Source organism: Panthera pardus, unplaced genomic scaffold (assembly GCF_024362965.1).
Source record: "Panthera pardus isolate Hobbes unplaced genomic scaffold, ASM2436296v1 HiC_scaffold_12, whole genome shotgun sequence".
NCBI classification, from domain to species: domain Eukaryota; kingdom Metazoa; phylum Chordata; class Mammalia; order Carnivora; family Felidae; genus Panthera; species Panthera pardus.
Window position 1 is genome coordinate 39,039,125 of NW_026526677.1, and position 17,520 is coordinate 39,056,644.

Here is a 17,520-nt window from a genome sequence, read left to right on the forward strand (position 1 = left end):
AGTCTTTCTTCAGCTGGAAGCAAACCTGACTCCAGTGACATACATGGGGGACAAGATCTCCTTCCCACCCCAGTTCACAATGCCCGATGAAATCCCCCAGATGTCACAAAGTCTTGCCATCCTCTGGCAAACTGAAAGCCTCATTCCTCTGCAGAGGATGGATGGCATTAATTCCAAAAGATTCAAAAAGCACAGCCTCTTTAAGAAGCCTCCATTTGGAAAAAGATATTTAAGCAAAGCTGTGCTTGATGAAGTGAAATAGAATTAGCTGCTTCAGTGGCACAGGCTTCTCAGATTCATTCTAAGGTAGAATGGCTTATTTGCCTCCAAGTGGAACGAACTCAACAACAATATATCACAGTTAACTGTGAGCACAGCTCCATGGAATTTCAGCTGGTGCCTGGAGTACACGGAGGTGCACTTAATATTCCCCAATCTGTAATCAACCTTTTGTACATTTGTTCCTAATCACAGGATACTGTTTCATCTTAATGAACTGTTTTCTTAGCATATTACAGTTGGTCATTTCAGCACATCTAATGGCCCATTTGGTAGGTTAAATTACAATTAGGGTCCCTTGGTTTTTTTATTTCCCAGCAAGGCCTGGAGGGGTTTGATATTTTTCCCCTTCCCACTGCTCGATTTCAAGGACAGAATCACAAAAGAACAAAAGCACAGACATACCTGTTGCAGTCGACGTGGAGCAGGAGATGAGAGGCACTAATTGACAAAGCGACCTTGTGCCACTGTCCATCTGCCATCCGGTATGGAAGCGCCTCGGTCCTGGGCTTCCCGTTATGTATATAGTGATATCGGATCTCATCCCTCAGACCACTGCTCTCTAGTTCAAAATAGCTGTATGGAGAGTAACAAAAATATGTTTGTTTTTACTTCTGGATCCCACAGTTATCAATGCTCCCTACTCACAAACTCACCACCCAGTTTCTCAGAATCTAAAATTAGCTAAACAGGATACAAAGATCTAATAACTAAAAACCACTTGTACTGCATGGAATCAAATTCACCTATCATTGGAGAACCTCACAGTGACACCCTGAGCCTCTGAACCAGAGACTGTTTGATCCACTCTGACTTGACAGGCCACAAGCTAATTAGCAAAGCTTGGTGCAAGATCTCTCCAACACTTAAAGGTACAGTTCAGAACCCTCTAGTGTCTAAAAAAGGCCACTCATGTGAAATGGGCTTAATGATGCTTCATTTTATTTCTGGCTCGTCTACTTTTTTAAGAATTAAAGGAAAACAGAAGTCAGGTTGGGTATCAGGAACTGAAATAAATTGAGATAAGGAAACATTACTAAACACATTGCCCCCTAGACAAAAAGCCTTAAGTGGACAACAGTTCCTATGTAATGGAGTAGGGGAAGAGTGGCTGAAGCCACTCACATATGGACAGTATCTCAAATTATCATGTCAGGAAACAGGCAATTGAGTCTTTTCTCTCCCCAGATTGTTGTCACATTTTCCAGATCCATGAAAAACTCAGCATCACCACTGCAGTCTGCACTTTTGTCATAAAATGCAGCAGTCAAGTTTGGGACATTCCTTCCAGACATGCTCCAGGGCTGATACTTTGAGTCCAAACCTCTTCTGAAATGCATCATCGTCATTAAATCAAGCCTAATCTCACCGCGAGGCATTGCACTAGGCATTTAACATATACTATCTAACTCATCACCCTGACAAACCTAAAAGGCCGATAGCATCCCTAAGAAACTGAGGTTCTAGAATATACCTACCATGATTTAAATTCAGGTCTAAATCTGACATGCATTTTTCTACCAGCCTGCTGTCCATCTCAGAGGCACAATGACAGTAGTAAAGATGGCCTCAACTGGCATGGTCTGTCAGCAATTCATCTGTACAGACAACTCAAGAAATACCTGCCTATTAGGTAGCCAGATACCATCCCTACATTCAAAAGGACCCGCTGTTTCTCCTCTAATTAGCTGAGTTGGCCTGACCCCACTAGCCAGATCATAATTTAATCTAAAACACACACACACACAAAAACATCTTCTATGAGCACCGAAATGAATAGATCTGAACCTCAGCCTCTATTATGAGAGACTCCCAAATCATAGGACAATAACAAATGTGTATTTCTTGCTCATCTTTCACAGGGATCCTCCCAAGAGAGCAGTGTTGGCAAAGACTAGACTCTGACCTACCCAATTCATACTAGACAAAGAATCAGGCCCAAGGTCGTAAATTCAAGAGGTTACTTTTACTATTGCAGCCAGCTCCTGAGCCCAGGTATGTACTTATTAGTAATAATAGAATACATATTTTATAAAACTGCAAAAAAGAAAATCCTTAACATGGAAGACATTCATCTTAAGGGAATTCTCCAAATTGCTTCTAAGCAGCTAGAACACTAAAAGAATCCAAATCAGAGAATTTAAAAGGTCAGCAAGACCTTAGAGATCATCTGGTCATTCATTAATTTATTCAACATTTTGTTACTGAACACATAGTAAAGGGCTAAAAAAGGATTTAAAATATAGATCCTGTTCGGAAGATGCTTTCAGACTAGCAAAAAAGGAAATAAAATGTGTCCCTCATACAAAAGTTAGAAACAAATGGAAGACAAAGGAAGCTGTCATTTCATTTCATATGCCAGGAATGGACCAACTGCTTTCATAAACATCATCTCATTTAATTTCTTCAAGGTTAGTATCTTTATCTCCTTTCTGCAGAGGAGTTCACATGTGATCAGGGATACTAAGTTCCTTACCCAAGGCCAGTTTCTGAATAGAAAAGCAACACGATTTTGTATAAGAGACCTCACCAAGATCGTCATGAGACATCTCTCAATTACTTCACTTTGACCAATAAGCCACTGCTGCAGGAAGGGACAGGACCTTAAAAAGGATGTCAAAGACTTAGAATCCTCCTATAGATCGTCTGATAGAATAAAAAAAAAAAGAAAAAGACAACGGGAGGCAGATATATTTAACTAGATTCAATCATTATTCCTGGGGTTATGGCTTCATTGAGCAAGGGCTCATTATAAGCATACCTTTTAAAGATTACTTTACAAAGTACTACAGCAAGCTGTTACCTCAGGGTAATCTCCACATACAGCTAAAAGAGAAGAAATCTGCCTGATTGTTAGGCAAATGGATACTTGGTTCTTAGGGTAAGGTTTCTGACAGCATAATGCACACATTCAGGAAGTGCTAGATTTCCAACAGTGTGGATGAAGTCAAGACCATGTTTTTGGGTTTTTTTTTTTTTTTTTGGCTTTTTTGTTTTTTTCAAATACATCAGATAACTGCTAAAGTGGTCCTACACATGACAAGGAGACTGGAAGGCTAAGTTCTATCTGGGTAAGATGGTTTCGTGGGTGCTGGGAGGGGAATACGGCACTATTTCCACACAGTAACCCTCTGCTAACAGAGGTGTGGGACTTAGTCCTCAGAGCACCTAGGAGGGGGTCATTTGGCCTAAAGACACCTGGAGGTAGCCTGCAGGGAAGAGTCATGAGTTGCAGTAGAGCCTTGTTATTCAAAGTATGGACCATAGACCAGCATCATCACCACCAGTGGAAATTCAGATTGGCCCCAACCAAGACCTGTGTGACTCAATCTCCATTTTACTAAGATCCCCAGAGGATTCACGTGCATGTTAGAGCTTAAGCAGCTCTACAGTCAAGTATACCAGGTGTTGCTTTACTTCCTGGCCAGCTGGTTAGGGTTGAGGGAAGCAGCAGTTAGAGGCTGCTGTGCTGGCAGCAAGAAGAAGGGCACTGGAGGTAATCATACAAACAAGAGTCGAGTAAGCTCACGGCCCCTGACCAGTCCTCTTTCTTCAAGCCTCAAGCACGTGAAGGTCTTCTGTGGATTTGGGGGAGGGGACAGCTATATGACTGATAAAAAAAAAAAAAAAATCACCTGCCAGACTTCTAAGCAGCACTTCTCCCCTTAGCCTTGGACCTCAGCCAAGTACTCAGCCAATGAACTCTCTCAGCTCCCAGAAAAGTCTGTTTATCATCCTTCAAATAGTTGAAAACAGCAAGGACATTCACTACTTAGTTCTTTTTTTCAGACTGAACATCCCTAGCAGCTTCCTTAGACTCCCCACCTAGACAACAAGGCCCCCCTGGACATATATTCTCTGCCTTACTCCTCTTCCCAGATCCTTCCCCATGTTGGTCATCATGCTGTAGCTACAGTAAAATGAATCCTTTTCCCTCTTCAATGGAGCATCCAGCAATGCAGACAGTCTCTGGGCTGTCCACAACTATAAGTGCATGCGAATAACGTTTACATCTAACCCTGCAAACCATTTCATACAAAATGTTATGAAACTGATGTTATGAAGGTAAGCATTCCCATCCTGTATTTACACAGCTAAATTTTTTTTAAACTTAAGCCCTTGCCCTACTTAGACAGACCCTATCCACCATCAGTATAATTCTCTAAAAGTCACCAGTGAGTATTATGAACATAGTTACTATAAACCGAAGTTTTATAAGACTACCTGAATTTCATGCTATTTTGAGGGAAAAAAAACAGGAATAATTCCAATTAACATCTACCAAGATCAGCCAAGTTATTTTTATTAAACTTTTTATCCTTTTCCCCCAAAACTTATACTGAGGTCCATTTTTATTAAACAAAAGAAATTTAAGATTTGAAGTTCATACAGCTGTAAGTGGCAGAACTAGGACTTGACCCCCAGTCTGGTAGGCATAAAAATGGATGCTCTCAATGGCAACACCCCATCACTTTCTACTATCTGAGAGGTTTTAAATGTATCACCACCTCTCATTTTGCCAACAGTCTTACAAAATTCACATTTTAAGGTAAAAACAAAAGGTCCAAACTGACAAAGTGCCTCGCCCAAATTCCTGTAACTCCTAAGATTCAAATCCAGGTCTACTTAGTTCCAAGATTCATGCTCTTCTCACCACACTGTGCTCCTCTCCAGGTACAACTGTATGATCCTATCAAAGCCAGAGGGCAGAGAATTCAGGAAGACTCAGCTCCTCCGTCCTTGGTCCCAGAATGTCCCATCCAGCTAAAGAATCCCTCTGCAGATTCAAGTACAAGACAACATTTCCTCATGCCATGAGAAATTTATCACAAGGAACAAATTCCATGGGTGTTCACACAGAAGCTCACTTCCCTCTTCTGGCTCTTTGCCAACTGCTGGGATAATGAAGAGAAGCTGCCAAAAATACCAGGAAGGTATAGTGTCCTACCTCAGGCCAGGAGTCTCAAGGACTCTGTGTACTTAAAAAAAAAAAAAAAAAAAAAAAAAGGGCAATAGTATAAGTAATATTGCAAAGAACACTGGCCCAAGGCTACCAAGACTTGATTTCAACCTTACACCTGCTTCAAACCATAAAATCTTTGGCAGTTGTGTCCCTGCCCCTCTGTACCTCGGTTTCTCCTACCTGTTAAATGATCAGATCTGATCCACAACACCCCAGGATTCCTTGAGAAAAGACTTAGGGTGTCTAAGACACAGAGAATGGATTGGGCATCAGAGAAACTTCACTCTCCATTGTATAATTTGGAGTTTCCCCATAAGATTTAGTTTAGATAAAAGAAATCTGCTTCCAAAAACAATCTGAAACCACTGAACTAAGAAATTCGTTAGGATCCAGCTCTTGTCTAGATTTCTGTAATTCATCACTATTCTGCAAACTGATCAACTTTAAAAGAAAATGAATAATTAGTTGCTCAGCTAGTTTCATTCTCCCCTGGATTTTTCTGGTAATGCTTAGGCTCCAGGCTCCTTAGCAGCTTGACGGGGAGAAGAGGAGAGGGCATATACAACAGGCATAACTAACATTCACACCTCACCTTTCTCCCTGGCACACACCAGGCTATTCCCCAGTCCCTCCAAATCTGTAGGGACCACATGCCTACCTGTCACCAATGAAACATAAGCAGAGGTAACATGGAGGACCAAGACTAGGCAGTTAAGAGAGAGTATGCCTTATCCACGTAAGTTGCACATGATCCAGTAGAGAATTCTGAGATCTTAGTGGGTAGTAAGGTCATTAGATGTAATAAACCTGGGTCCTTCAGAAACTGCATGGGGCGAACACTCCCTCGCTCACACAAACTAATACTGAATAGAGACTAACCAAAAATAAATTCTAACTAACAATCCCCAGAGATATAGAGGTTATTAGACAACCTGAACTCATTAAAAAGAGACACAAGAACATGAAACCGAGGAAAGACGAAAAGCTGACAAGTATCCATGGTGATGAAGCGATTGCTAAGCTAAAAATAGAAATGGCAGGAAACATGAGTACAGTCATCTCCTGTCTTGTATAGGACACATAACCAAAGTACATGGCTCAGAGTTTTACAAATGGTATTTTCCAAAAAAACACTAATAACGTTATCTCCCACCTTACATGCTCTTCAATGTAATCTTGATATTCTTCCAATTGAAAGGCTTGGATATATGTACCCAAATCTTGATCTGGGTGGGTTTTTAAGTGCTTTAAGAGGAGAAGCAATGCTTGGTAACTTCCAAGGCTGGGTCATAAAACCTCAAGCAGTTTCTACCTTGTGTGTCAGAACACTTGAGCCTGAAGTCATGACCCACCATGAAGAGTTCTAACTACCCTGAGGCTGCCATGCTATAAGGAAGCCCAGACCACATTGGGAAGACCACGTCAAATGCTGGAAAGCCCCAACTGGGATCCCAGCCAACACCAGTATAAACACCACACATATAAATGGAAATACCTCCAGATGGTTTCCCCAGCTGTCCACTCTCCCCAGCTGATACTGCTAACATTATGAAACAAAGACTAGCCATCCCTCTGGACTCTGTCCAAATTCCTGACCCACAGAATCTGCAAGCATATAGTAAGTTTGGGGATGGTTTGTTACACATCAATAGCCTTTGGAGCACTAACTTTGTGCATACTGGTTTATATCTTTAAAATCTGAAACTATAATTTAGGTAATGTCCCTACCTAAATGCCTAGGGCCATTGGCCAGATGATCAAATCCCATTGTGCCAATTTTCTGCTTACAGGCCCACAAACTTATAACTATGCATTTTCTTCTATCAAAAGTGGAATTCTGCTCCAAAAATGCAATGTAAGATCAGTAAATCACTTCTTAAAATGCATGTTTCTCAGAGCCTATTTAAAAAGATAAATGCATTGTCTTTCTCAGTAATCCATTATTTCCCTTGTATCAAGTCCCAATACACTGGCCTCACACTTCATGCTTCCCGAACTGGAAGTGGTCATCTCAGTGGTCCCTTTATAAATCAGTTACTTTCTACGGGTTCTAGCCGCAAGTGCTCTTTCCGCCTACAGAGTTATTTGACAAAGGTAAAAGAAATGTCCCAATTTACCTGGACAAACTTCCACTACTCCCAAATTCTATTTCCTTTACTCAGAGCAATATGGAACAGTAGAAAGAGCAGAAAATGCATGCCTACTATACAAGAAGCTTCAGAGTCCAGCCAACATGTGTTCAATCCCTGCCTCAGGCATTGAATCCCCAAGTAGAAACAGACAAGACACACCATTTCCCTAAACCTCACTTTCTTCATCTGTTAGAAAATAACATCTACTTCACAAATTTCTTGGGAGAAAAACATATGATACAGTGTTGGTAATTTCCCCACAAAGAGCCTGCTGTCCACTAGTGACTATTCTTTCCCTTCTCTCTTTCTGCATGCATGGAAACAAACAGCCTCAGAGGTATGAAGCTGCTGAAAGGGTACACACACCCTGCCTTTTCTCAGAAAGTGTTTCTCTGCCTTTCCCTTTCCCTTGTTCAGACTTGACCCGGTGATCTTGCTTGCAGTTGTAAACTTACCTGTTAGTTCTGTATTCAACCCTCTTAGCAAACATCTAGCAGAAGATTAAAGGGGACAGTAATTACAAACTGCTGGTTATTGAAAAGAAAACATTCACTGTTAAATGAAATGTAAAAATAAGTCTCTTTGTATCTACTCAAAACCATTCCATTACAATCTTTAAAGTTTATGTGAGAGAGCATATGTAGGAGGGGCAGAGAGAGAAGGAGGGAGAGAATCCCCAACAGGCTCTGCATGATCACCCTAAGGAGCCCAATGTGGGGCTTGAACTCACAACCTCATGAGATCATGACCTGAGCTAAAATCAAGATATGCATGTTTAACCAAATGAACCACCCAGGCGCCCCGGCCCCCAATTACAGTCTTTAAAGCATGCAAGTAAGCCATGCTGTGCTTACTGAAGTAACAAGCACATGGTTCTAACTATCCCACATACTGACAGGAGACATGAAAGCTTGCAAAGTTAGGAGATTTCTTTTCCCAATTAAAAAACAAATTCTAAGACTAAAGCAACCAATAAGCTAGTTGACAACAGGGAAGAATGCAATGTTAGTTTCTGACTACAGATGCCTTCAAATACAGTCAAAGTATTAAATAAACAAGCCCAAGGAAAGGAGCCTAGAATCACACAACTGCATCTTATCTGAAGCCCAAGGTATAGTTCTTTACCCTTAGGAACTCACAATAAAGAGGTTTCTAAATATCAAGATCTAAGAAAAAGGAACCAATAATTGTTGTAGTTATGGCAAATATATATATAGCACTTTTTATACTTCAAAGTTTTCTTAAAGACTTAAAGAAACATTGTTCCCAACAAAAAAATAACAGTCTTCACTTTATAATATTTTAAGTTTAAATGTTTAACTTGAATTTTTTACTTCCATGTTCAAAAAGCAATTTATCTTTATGGTACTTGGGAAAGAGCACCCAATATCTCTCATGGGCAACTATTGTTATCAGTTTCCTGTGTATCCCTCCAAAGTGTTTTGTTTTTGTTTTTTTTTTTTAAAGTAATTTAGACTTCCAAATTGTAAATAAAGAACAGAGAATTCTCATATACCCCATATCTGGTCTCCTTCTATTAACATCTTACATTCATATGGTACACTCATCACAACTAATGAGCCAATATGGATACAATATGATCCAAAATCAAGAGTTTAGTCAGATAACTTTAATTTTCAACCAATAGCCTTTTTCTGCTCCACAATCCCATCCAGGAGACATTAGATTCAATTGACAGGTCTCATTAGACACTTTTTAGTGGGGACAGTTTAGACTTTGTTTTTTTATGGCCTTGGAAACTGAGATTACTGATGAGGAATTTTATAGAATTTCCCCCAATTGTGACTGGTCTGGTGTTGTCTCACATTTAGATTTGGGTTGTAGGTTTGGGGAAGGAAGTGTAATTCTCATGACAGCATATCAAAAATACATACTACCAACATGTCTTACTAGTTTTGATTATTAATCTTGGTATTAACCTTCCTGGTGAAATAGTGTCTGTCAGGTTTCTTCACTGTGAGGTTAGTCCTCCCTCTCCTCCCTTTTCATACTGTCCTCTTTGGGAGGAAGTCTACGGGCAGTCCACACTAACCTAGTGGGGAGTTAAGCTCTACCTCCTTGGAGTATCTCAATTATTTAGAATTCTACTGCATGGAAGATTTGTCCATTCTCTCATTTCTTTATTCAGTCATTTATTCAAAACTATTTACTCAGGTGTTTTATACTTTGGTTTACCATCCAATAGCAGTTTATTTGGTCACCCAAATGGTTCCAGCATGGGCCACTGGAAGTTTTTTCAGCTGGATGCTCAAGGCTGGTCTTACAGGTTTACTGACTCAGTTCTAAAATTGGCCATTTCTCCAAGGAAACCTTTGGAGAAATTTCTCATTAGAAAATGGTGTAGAAACCAAGATCTGGCTGCTTGGTGTGCTCATTGGTACTGGGGTACCATCATTGCTTCTAGGCCATCTTAGCTGATAGAGCAAAGAAATGTATATGGTATAATAACTAGTGTATATATACAGATCTGTATTTCTATATGTGTGTGTATCTGAATTAAAATTATACTGATGCCTTCAACTCTAATCTGTTACCATATGGCTTATTCTAGCCTTTTCCCATATTTATATATAACCTCCCACAATCCACCCTCTATTACTTCCAGAGTACACATACCGTGATTTTACAACTGTTAAGCTATACCTTTGTGTAAATAATTATCTACTAGAATGAAGCATCTATATACTACTCCTTTTGCCTTCAGTCTTACTGACTGCACTTATTTCTGAAGTTACTCAGGTCAGCAATTTCTCCAACCCCCTTTTCATGAAGGTTGTTCCACCTATTTGTAATAGAGTTAGTCTGTTCAGTCACTTTCCACATTCCATCTCACAATCCCCCAATCTTCCAATTTTTTTTTTTACAATATGCATAAAGTTTACTCTTTGTGCCATAACTTCCTATGGGTTTTAACAGATTCCCAGTGTCACCTATCCACCATTAATTAGGGTGTCATACTCCATAGTTTCTCTGCTTGAAAAAAAAATCTGTTTTTCACCTCTTTAACCCTCAAAGCCCTGGAAATCACTCATCTGTTTAACCCTTCTATTTTTGCCTCTTCCAGAATTTCATATAAATGGAATCATACAGTATACGGCCTTATTAGACTGGGTTCTTTTATTCAGTAATATGAATTTAAGACTCATTCATGTCTTTGTATGGCTTAACAGGTTTTTCCTTTCTTTTAATCACTGAATAGTATCCCATTGTATAGACATACCAAAATTCATCCATTCACCTCCTGAAAGATACGTTGGTTTTCTCCTGTTTTATATGGATTATAAATAAAGCAGTTTAGTAAATTTTGTATTCAGGTTTTTGTGTGAAAATAAGTTTTAAAAACCGCTAAGTAAATACCCAGGAATGTGATTTCTGGATTATGTAGTAAGACCACATTGAGCTTTGTAAGACATGAACAAACTATCTTCCAAAGTGGCTGTACTAGATTACATTTCCACCAGAAATGAGAGTGCCTGATGCTATACATTCTCCCCAGTAATTGGTTTTGTCAGTTTGTTTGTTTTTTTTTTACCTTTAGCCATTCTAAATTAGTGTGTAAAAGTATCTTCTTTGCATTTCACTAATGAAAAAAAAAGATATTTGCTCACTGTTGAATTTCAAAAGTTCTTCATATATTTTGGACACACATCCTTTAACAGATATATTTTGCAAATATTTCTCTGAGTCTGTGACTCTTGTTTTCACTCTTAATAGTGTCTTTTGCAGAGCACAGGGCTTTGTTTTAGTAAAATCCAACTTACCAAATTTTTTTCATGGATCCTATGATTGATATTGTAAAGAACTCATCACCAAACCCAAGGTCATGTAGATTTTCCCCTTTGTTTTCTTCTAGAAGTTTTACAGTTTTGCATTTTAAGACTTGTGATCAATTTTGAGTTAATTTTTGTGAAAAGTGTAAGGTCTGTGTTAAACTTCATTTTGCATAAGGACATCCAATTGTTTCAGGATCTTTTAGTTAATAAAACCATGCCTTCTTACACAGGTTAATGCTAGAAAAGTACTAACCTATTCTTTTTCCCCATCTTTCTAACATAAATGGTAGTATACGATCTTCACTGTTCCACACTTTTCATGACACTTTTTTTTTAACACACAGAACTTACTCTTTATCTTTAGTTTAATAAACATTCTCCCATTCAAAATAACAAGAAAATAAATAATCAGTTACCTCTTATAGCACAAATCTAAACTACAACTAGTCAAAGGCCCATTTTCTTAAGGCTAAGCCAGGCTTACATTCTGTGGAAGCAAGATTGAAAATCATATGTAAGACATAGCACTAAGTGTTACCTAGTAAGCACCAAGTAAGGCCTTTGATTTACATGCCTCCCTTCAAAGAATTTGCATACCATTTGATAAGGTAAAATAAAAAACCTGAAGAAAAACAAACAATAAAGCCACACCTTTGAAGAAAGGGGGATAAAAAAAAAATTACTGACTTGTGATCCAGAAATGTTTCAAAAATGAAATAGATACAGAAGAACTTTTTAAATTGAAGGGAGAAAAAACTACTTCCCCATTGTAGATTCTTGCCACCTCTGTCATACGTTAATTGACTAAATGTGGGTTTATTTCTGGACTCTATTCTATTCCATTGATAAGGTGTCCATGTTTGTGCCAGTACCACACTCGTTTGTACTCCATCTTAAAGTCTGGGATTGTGCTATCTCCAGCTTTGCTATTCTTTTCCAACACTGCTTTGGGTATTTGGGGTCTTTTGTGATTCCATACAACTTGTAAGATTATTTTTTCTAGTTCTCTGAAAAACGTTGTTGGTATTTTGATAGAGATTGCATTAAATCTGTAGATTGTTAAGATGTTCGTCTACCAATCCTTGAGCATGGAATATCTTTCCATTTGTTTATATCATCTTCAATTTCTTTCATCAGTGTTTTATAATTTTCAGAGCACAGGTCTTTCACCTCCTTGGCTAAGTTTATTCCTAGGTATTTTACTCTCTGGTACAGCTGTAAATGGTGTTTTCTTAATTTATCTTTCTGCTGCTTCATTAAAAGTAAATAGAAACACATTTCTGTACATTGATTTTGTATCCCGTGACCCTACTGAATTCATTTATCAGTTCTAGTAGTTTTTTAGTCAAGTCTTTAGAATTTTCTATGCATAGTATCATGTCTTCTACAACTAGTTAAAGTTTTACTTCCCTACCAACTTGGATGCCTTTTTTTATCTTGTCTGATTATTCCTTAAAAACTTAAAATTACCCAGGCACCTGGGCGGCTCAGTTGGTTAAGTGTCCAACTTCAACTCAGGTCATGATCTCGCAGTTCACAAGTTTGAGCCCCCTGTCAGGCTCTGTGCTGACAGCTCAGAGCCTGGAGCCTGCTTCAGATTCTGTGTCTGTCTCCCTCTCCCTCTCCCCACCACCTTGTCTCTGCCCCTCCCCAACTCATGCTCTGTCTCTCTCTCTCCCTCAAAAGTAAATAAACATTTAAAAAGATTAAAATTACCATATGATGGAGTGATTCCATTACTAGGTATTTATCCAAAGAAAGCAAAAACACTTATCTGAAAAGATAGATGCACCCCTATGTTTATTACAGTATTTACTATAGCCAAGACATGAATGGACACTTGAGTTGCTTCCATAGATCAATGGAGAAAGATGCAGGGCGTATACACGATGGAATATGACTCAGCCCTAAAAAGGAGTAAAATATTGCCATTTGCAACAACATGGATGGACCTAGAGGGTATTATGTTAATGGAAATAAGTCAGAAAAGTAAATACCATACAATTGCACTCGTGTGGAATTTAAGAAAATGAAAATGAAAAACAAAAAGCAGACTCAAATACAGAGAGCTGATGGTTACCACAGGGAAGGTGGGTAAGGAATAGGTGAAATAAAAGGATCAAGAGCACCTTTATCTTGATGAACACTGAGAAAAGTATAGAGTTGTTGAATCATACCATACACCTTCAACAAGTAAGTGTGTTAATTATAGCTGAATAAAAAAAATGGAGGTAGAAGGTGAGAAAGGTGCTTCAGGAAGGAGAAATGCAAAGGACAGGAGGAGGAAGTTTGGCACTCAGGCAACAGAAAAAGATCAAGTAAGGATAGCACTGAGTATGTGCAAGCAGAATGCAAAGGAGCTGGGAAACAGCCAATGAGTCAACTGGTGCTGGATTCACAGAACCCATCTCTGACATTTGACCTTTACCCTGAACCCTCACAGTTCTCAAGCCATCTTCTACCAGGACAAATAGGTGATTTCACAGGCATGGAACACTCCAAAAGATATCAATTTCTGGCACATTACCACTAACTTCAGTCCTTTTTCCTACCTCTCAGAAAGCACTTCAGATCAGGGGCTCCAATGTACCCTGAATCCACTAAAATACATTAGGGTATTTTTTTTAACATAAATTAATCACAAACTTTTAACTACAGTTTAGGCCTGTCTTCTGAGCTATATACTTGAATAGCCAATTGTCTACTGAACTCCACTTTGATCTTTCAAATTCAGTAAACTCAAGACATAACTAACTTTCCATCTATACCCAGTCCTCACTCACTATGGTCTACATCAAAATGAGGGCTAGAAACCTAAGCATGGTTTTTTATACTTCTCTACCCAGTGCCTGATGTACAACCCATTGTCAAGTCCTATGGCTTCTACTCCTGGGTTCTCTATTCTTCACCTCCTCCACTGCTACCATCCTTTTCTAAGCCACCATCACCTCTTACTGGCAACTGCATAGCCTCACAACTAGCCCCCCTGAATCCACTCTGGTCCCTTCAAATGCACTCTACTGCCAGCCATCTTTTTTTTAATTTTTTTCAACATTTATTTGTTATTGAGAGACACAGAGAGACCGAGCATGAGCAGGGGAGGGGCAGAGAGAGAGGGAAACATAGAATCCCAAGCAGGCTCCAGGCTCTAAGCTGTCAGCACAGAGCCCAACACGGGGCTCGAACTCACAAATCGTGACATCATGACCTGAGCCAAAGTTGGTCGCTTAACCAACTTAGCCACTCAGTCTCCCCGCCAGTCATCTTTATAAAACAAAAATCCCATCACTAATCTCTTCCAATCACCTCCCACCCTAAGCTTACAAATCAATGACTTATGGCTGCTGAGCTTAAGACTAGAATTCTTAGACATGGCCACCAAGAACCCACATGCTCTGGCCCCTGCCTACCTGTCCAGCTTCAGCTTGTATACTCTCCATGTTGTTTTCTGCACACCAACCTTCTTTCAGATCTTTGAACATACCCCGATACCTCCCACCAAAACGCAGCACTTACACATTCCACCCTGCAATCCAAAACACTCTCACTCCCATTCTTTACAAAATTAACATCTACTCATCCTGCACTAATCACCTTGTAGGTCACCTGCCCAGGAAGACTTCACTAATAAGCACTTCTCACCACTGGCCAGGATTTTTCATAGACTATGTTCCTTTCCTCTATAGTACTTATTTCTAAATATGCATTTTTGTCTTTTTTTAATATCTGTCTTTCCCACTGGATTAAAAGCTCTATGAACATACTGACCAACCACGTCTGTTTTTGCTCATCACTGCATCTTCAGAGTCTACCATAGGGCCTAGCATATAGTAAAGACTTAATATTTTTGGAACACATTAATATCTTGTTTTTATTAACAGTAATAAATCATATATGGCACATCTCACAGTTGATTGTGATAGATTAAACTGCTTTAACATTGAATTTGAGAATCACTATTGTAGTAAACAAAAGTTCCCCAAAGTCATTTGATAAAAGCACCATTCAATTAATGACTATATAATAATAGCTAACATTTATCAAGTTTTTACCACATACCAGCTTCGTACTTTGTAGTATTTCAGTGAATTAACAATCCAGTTAATGGTAATTTTATCTTCATTTAACAAGAAATCAAGTCAAAGTAACATGATCAAAGAAAAAGCTAGGATGATGATACCTACGTGCCAGACTCCTAAAAAAACGAGAATCAAAACAGACTCACCTGACCTGTCCCACAACTAAAACCACCACAAGAATCACTGGGAAAGCTGATGTCATGGGTGGAGAACTGCACTGCCAAGGCCAACCATTCTGGGTTAGAAACAGACACTTTGAACTGGTACAGGGTAGGACCCTCCTTTGTCCATGATGCCGATGTCCCCAAGTACTGAAGGCTGAGAGTGACTGCCACAGGAAACAAGGGTTAGTGATCTGACTGCTTCTGTTATCAAGACTTGACCTCTCAACATAGGGAGGTATGTTGTACGTGACATACTTACAATGAGATTTCTTTAAGAACTCAGTAAAACCAATGGCCAACAAAGCAATCAAAGATTTAAAAAAATACATGGAGAAAAATGAAAATGAAAACACAATGGTTCAAAATCTTTGGGGCGCAATGAGTTCTAGAGGGAAATATACAGCAATACAGGCCTACTTCAAGCAACAAGGACAAGCTCAAACAATCTAAACTATACCTAAAGGAATTAGAAAAAGAACAAAGCCCAAGATGAGTAGAAGAGGGAAAAAATAAAACAGAAAAATGACTTAAAAAATGAAACCAAGAGCTGATTCTTTGAAACGATTACATGGATAAACCCTTAACCAGACTCAAAAAGAGAAATGACCCAAATAACATCAGAAACAATAGAGTGCAACGGACACCACAGAAATACACAGGATTTTAAGAGAAGAAAAATCTTACCAAAAAAAAATAATAATAATAATAATACTAATACACACACACACCAACAAATAGAACAACCTAGAAGAAATGGATAAATTCCTAGAAACATAAAACCTTCCAAAATTGCACCAGGAACAACTAGAAAATCTGAACAGATTACAAATAACGAAATGAACAGGTATGCAAAAAACCTTGCAAAAAACAGAAGTCCAGGACCAGAAGTAGGTACCAGTGAATTCTACAAAACCTTTAAAGAAGAATTAACACTATTCTCCTCAAAGTGTTCCAAAAAACAGAAGAGGAAGGAAAGCTTCTAAATACATTCTACAAGGCCAGCATTGCCCCAATCCTAAATCCAGACAAAGACAAAGACATCACAAAAAAGAACACTACAAAACAATCCCATTTACAATGACATCAAAAGTAAAATACCTAGAAATAAACCGTGCCAAGGTGGTAAAAGAAAAAAAAAAAAAAAACACCTCTGCTTTCTTAAAATTATCAAACACTAGTGAAAGAAACTGAAGATGACAGAAACAAAAGAAAAGATATTCCATGCTCATGGGTTTGAAGGATACTGTTACAATGTCCAGACTACTTAAAGCCATCTACAGATTTAATGCAATCCCTATCAAAATACCAAAACATTTTTCACAAAACTGGAAGAAGTAATCCTAAAATTTTTTATCAAACCACAAAAGACCACTTTCTATCACCATATACAAAAATAAACTCAAAGTGGATTAAAGATCTAAATGTGAGCCTGAACCCATGAGAACACCTAGGAGAAAACATAGGCAGCAATCTCTTGGTCACTGGCCTATGCAGCATATTTATGGATAGGTCTCCTCCAACAAGGGAAACTAAAGCAAAATAAACCACTGGTACTACAGAAATAAAGGGCTTGCACAGCCAAAGAAAACAAGAAAACAAAAGGGCAACCTAGAGAATGGTAATGTAATTATTTTGCTGATACTTTTCTACCCACTGGATTAGAAGCTCCATGAACACACGGACCATATCGGTTTTTGCTCATCATTCTAATTCCAGAGCTTAGCACAGAGTTTAGCATATAGTAGAAACTTAATAGTTTTGCAATTAATGACATTCACCAATCTCTGGTTTTCATTAATACTAATGCAGTGCATATGACACACCTCACTAATTATGACACATCACACTGCTTTGACATTGTAGTTGAGAATCACTAATGTAGAAAATAAAAGTTTCTTGTGAAGGTGATTCAGTAAAAGCAATACTGAAATAATAGTTGACTTTTTTTTTTAATTAGCGAGTTTATTGACTCACTGTATTGGAAAATACAAAGGTAATCAAGCTTCTGGGTTTCTCACAGATCTAGTGTTGTTTTCTGTCTGCCTTTCTCCTCTGCCATCCAATGCGTTGTCTCCAACCCAATACAATGGAGTCCCAGAGAGGCTGCCA

The 17,520-nt window shown here is 38.7% G+C and overlaps 1 protein-coding gene across 2 annotated transcripts in view; it reads right to left on the reverse strand.

The window, feature by feature from the left end:
- Positions 1-17,520, reverse strand: part of NELL1 (neural EGFL like 1) — an 874,069-nt gene that overhangs the window by 740,638 nt on the left and 115,911 nt on the right. For both annotated transcript variants that reach the window (XM_053899887.1, XM_053899886.1), the window contains exon 4: positions 685-855. In XM_053899887.1, coding sequence (XP_053755862.1) covers positions 685-855 — 171 coding nt within the window. The remainder of the gene's footprint in view (positions 1-684; positions 856-17,520) is intronic.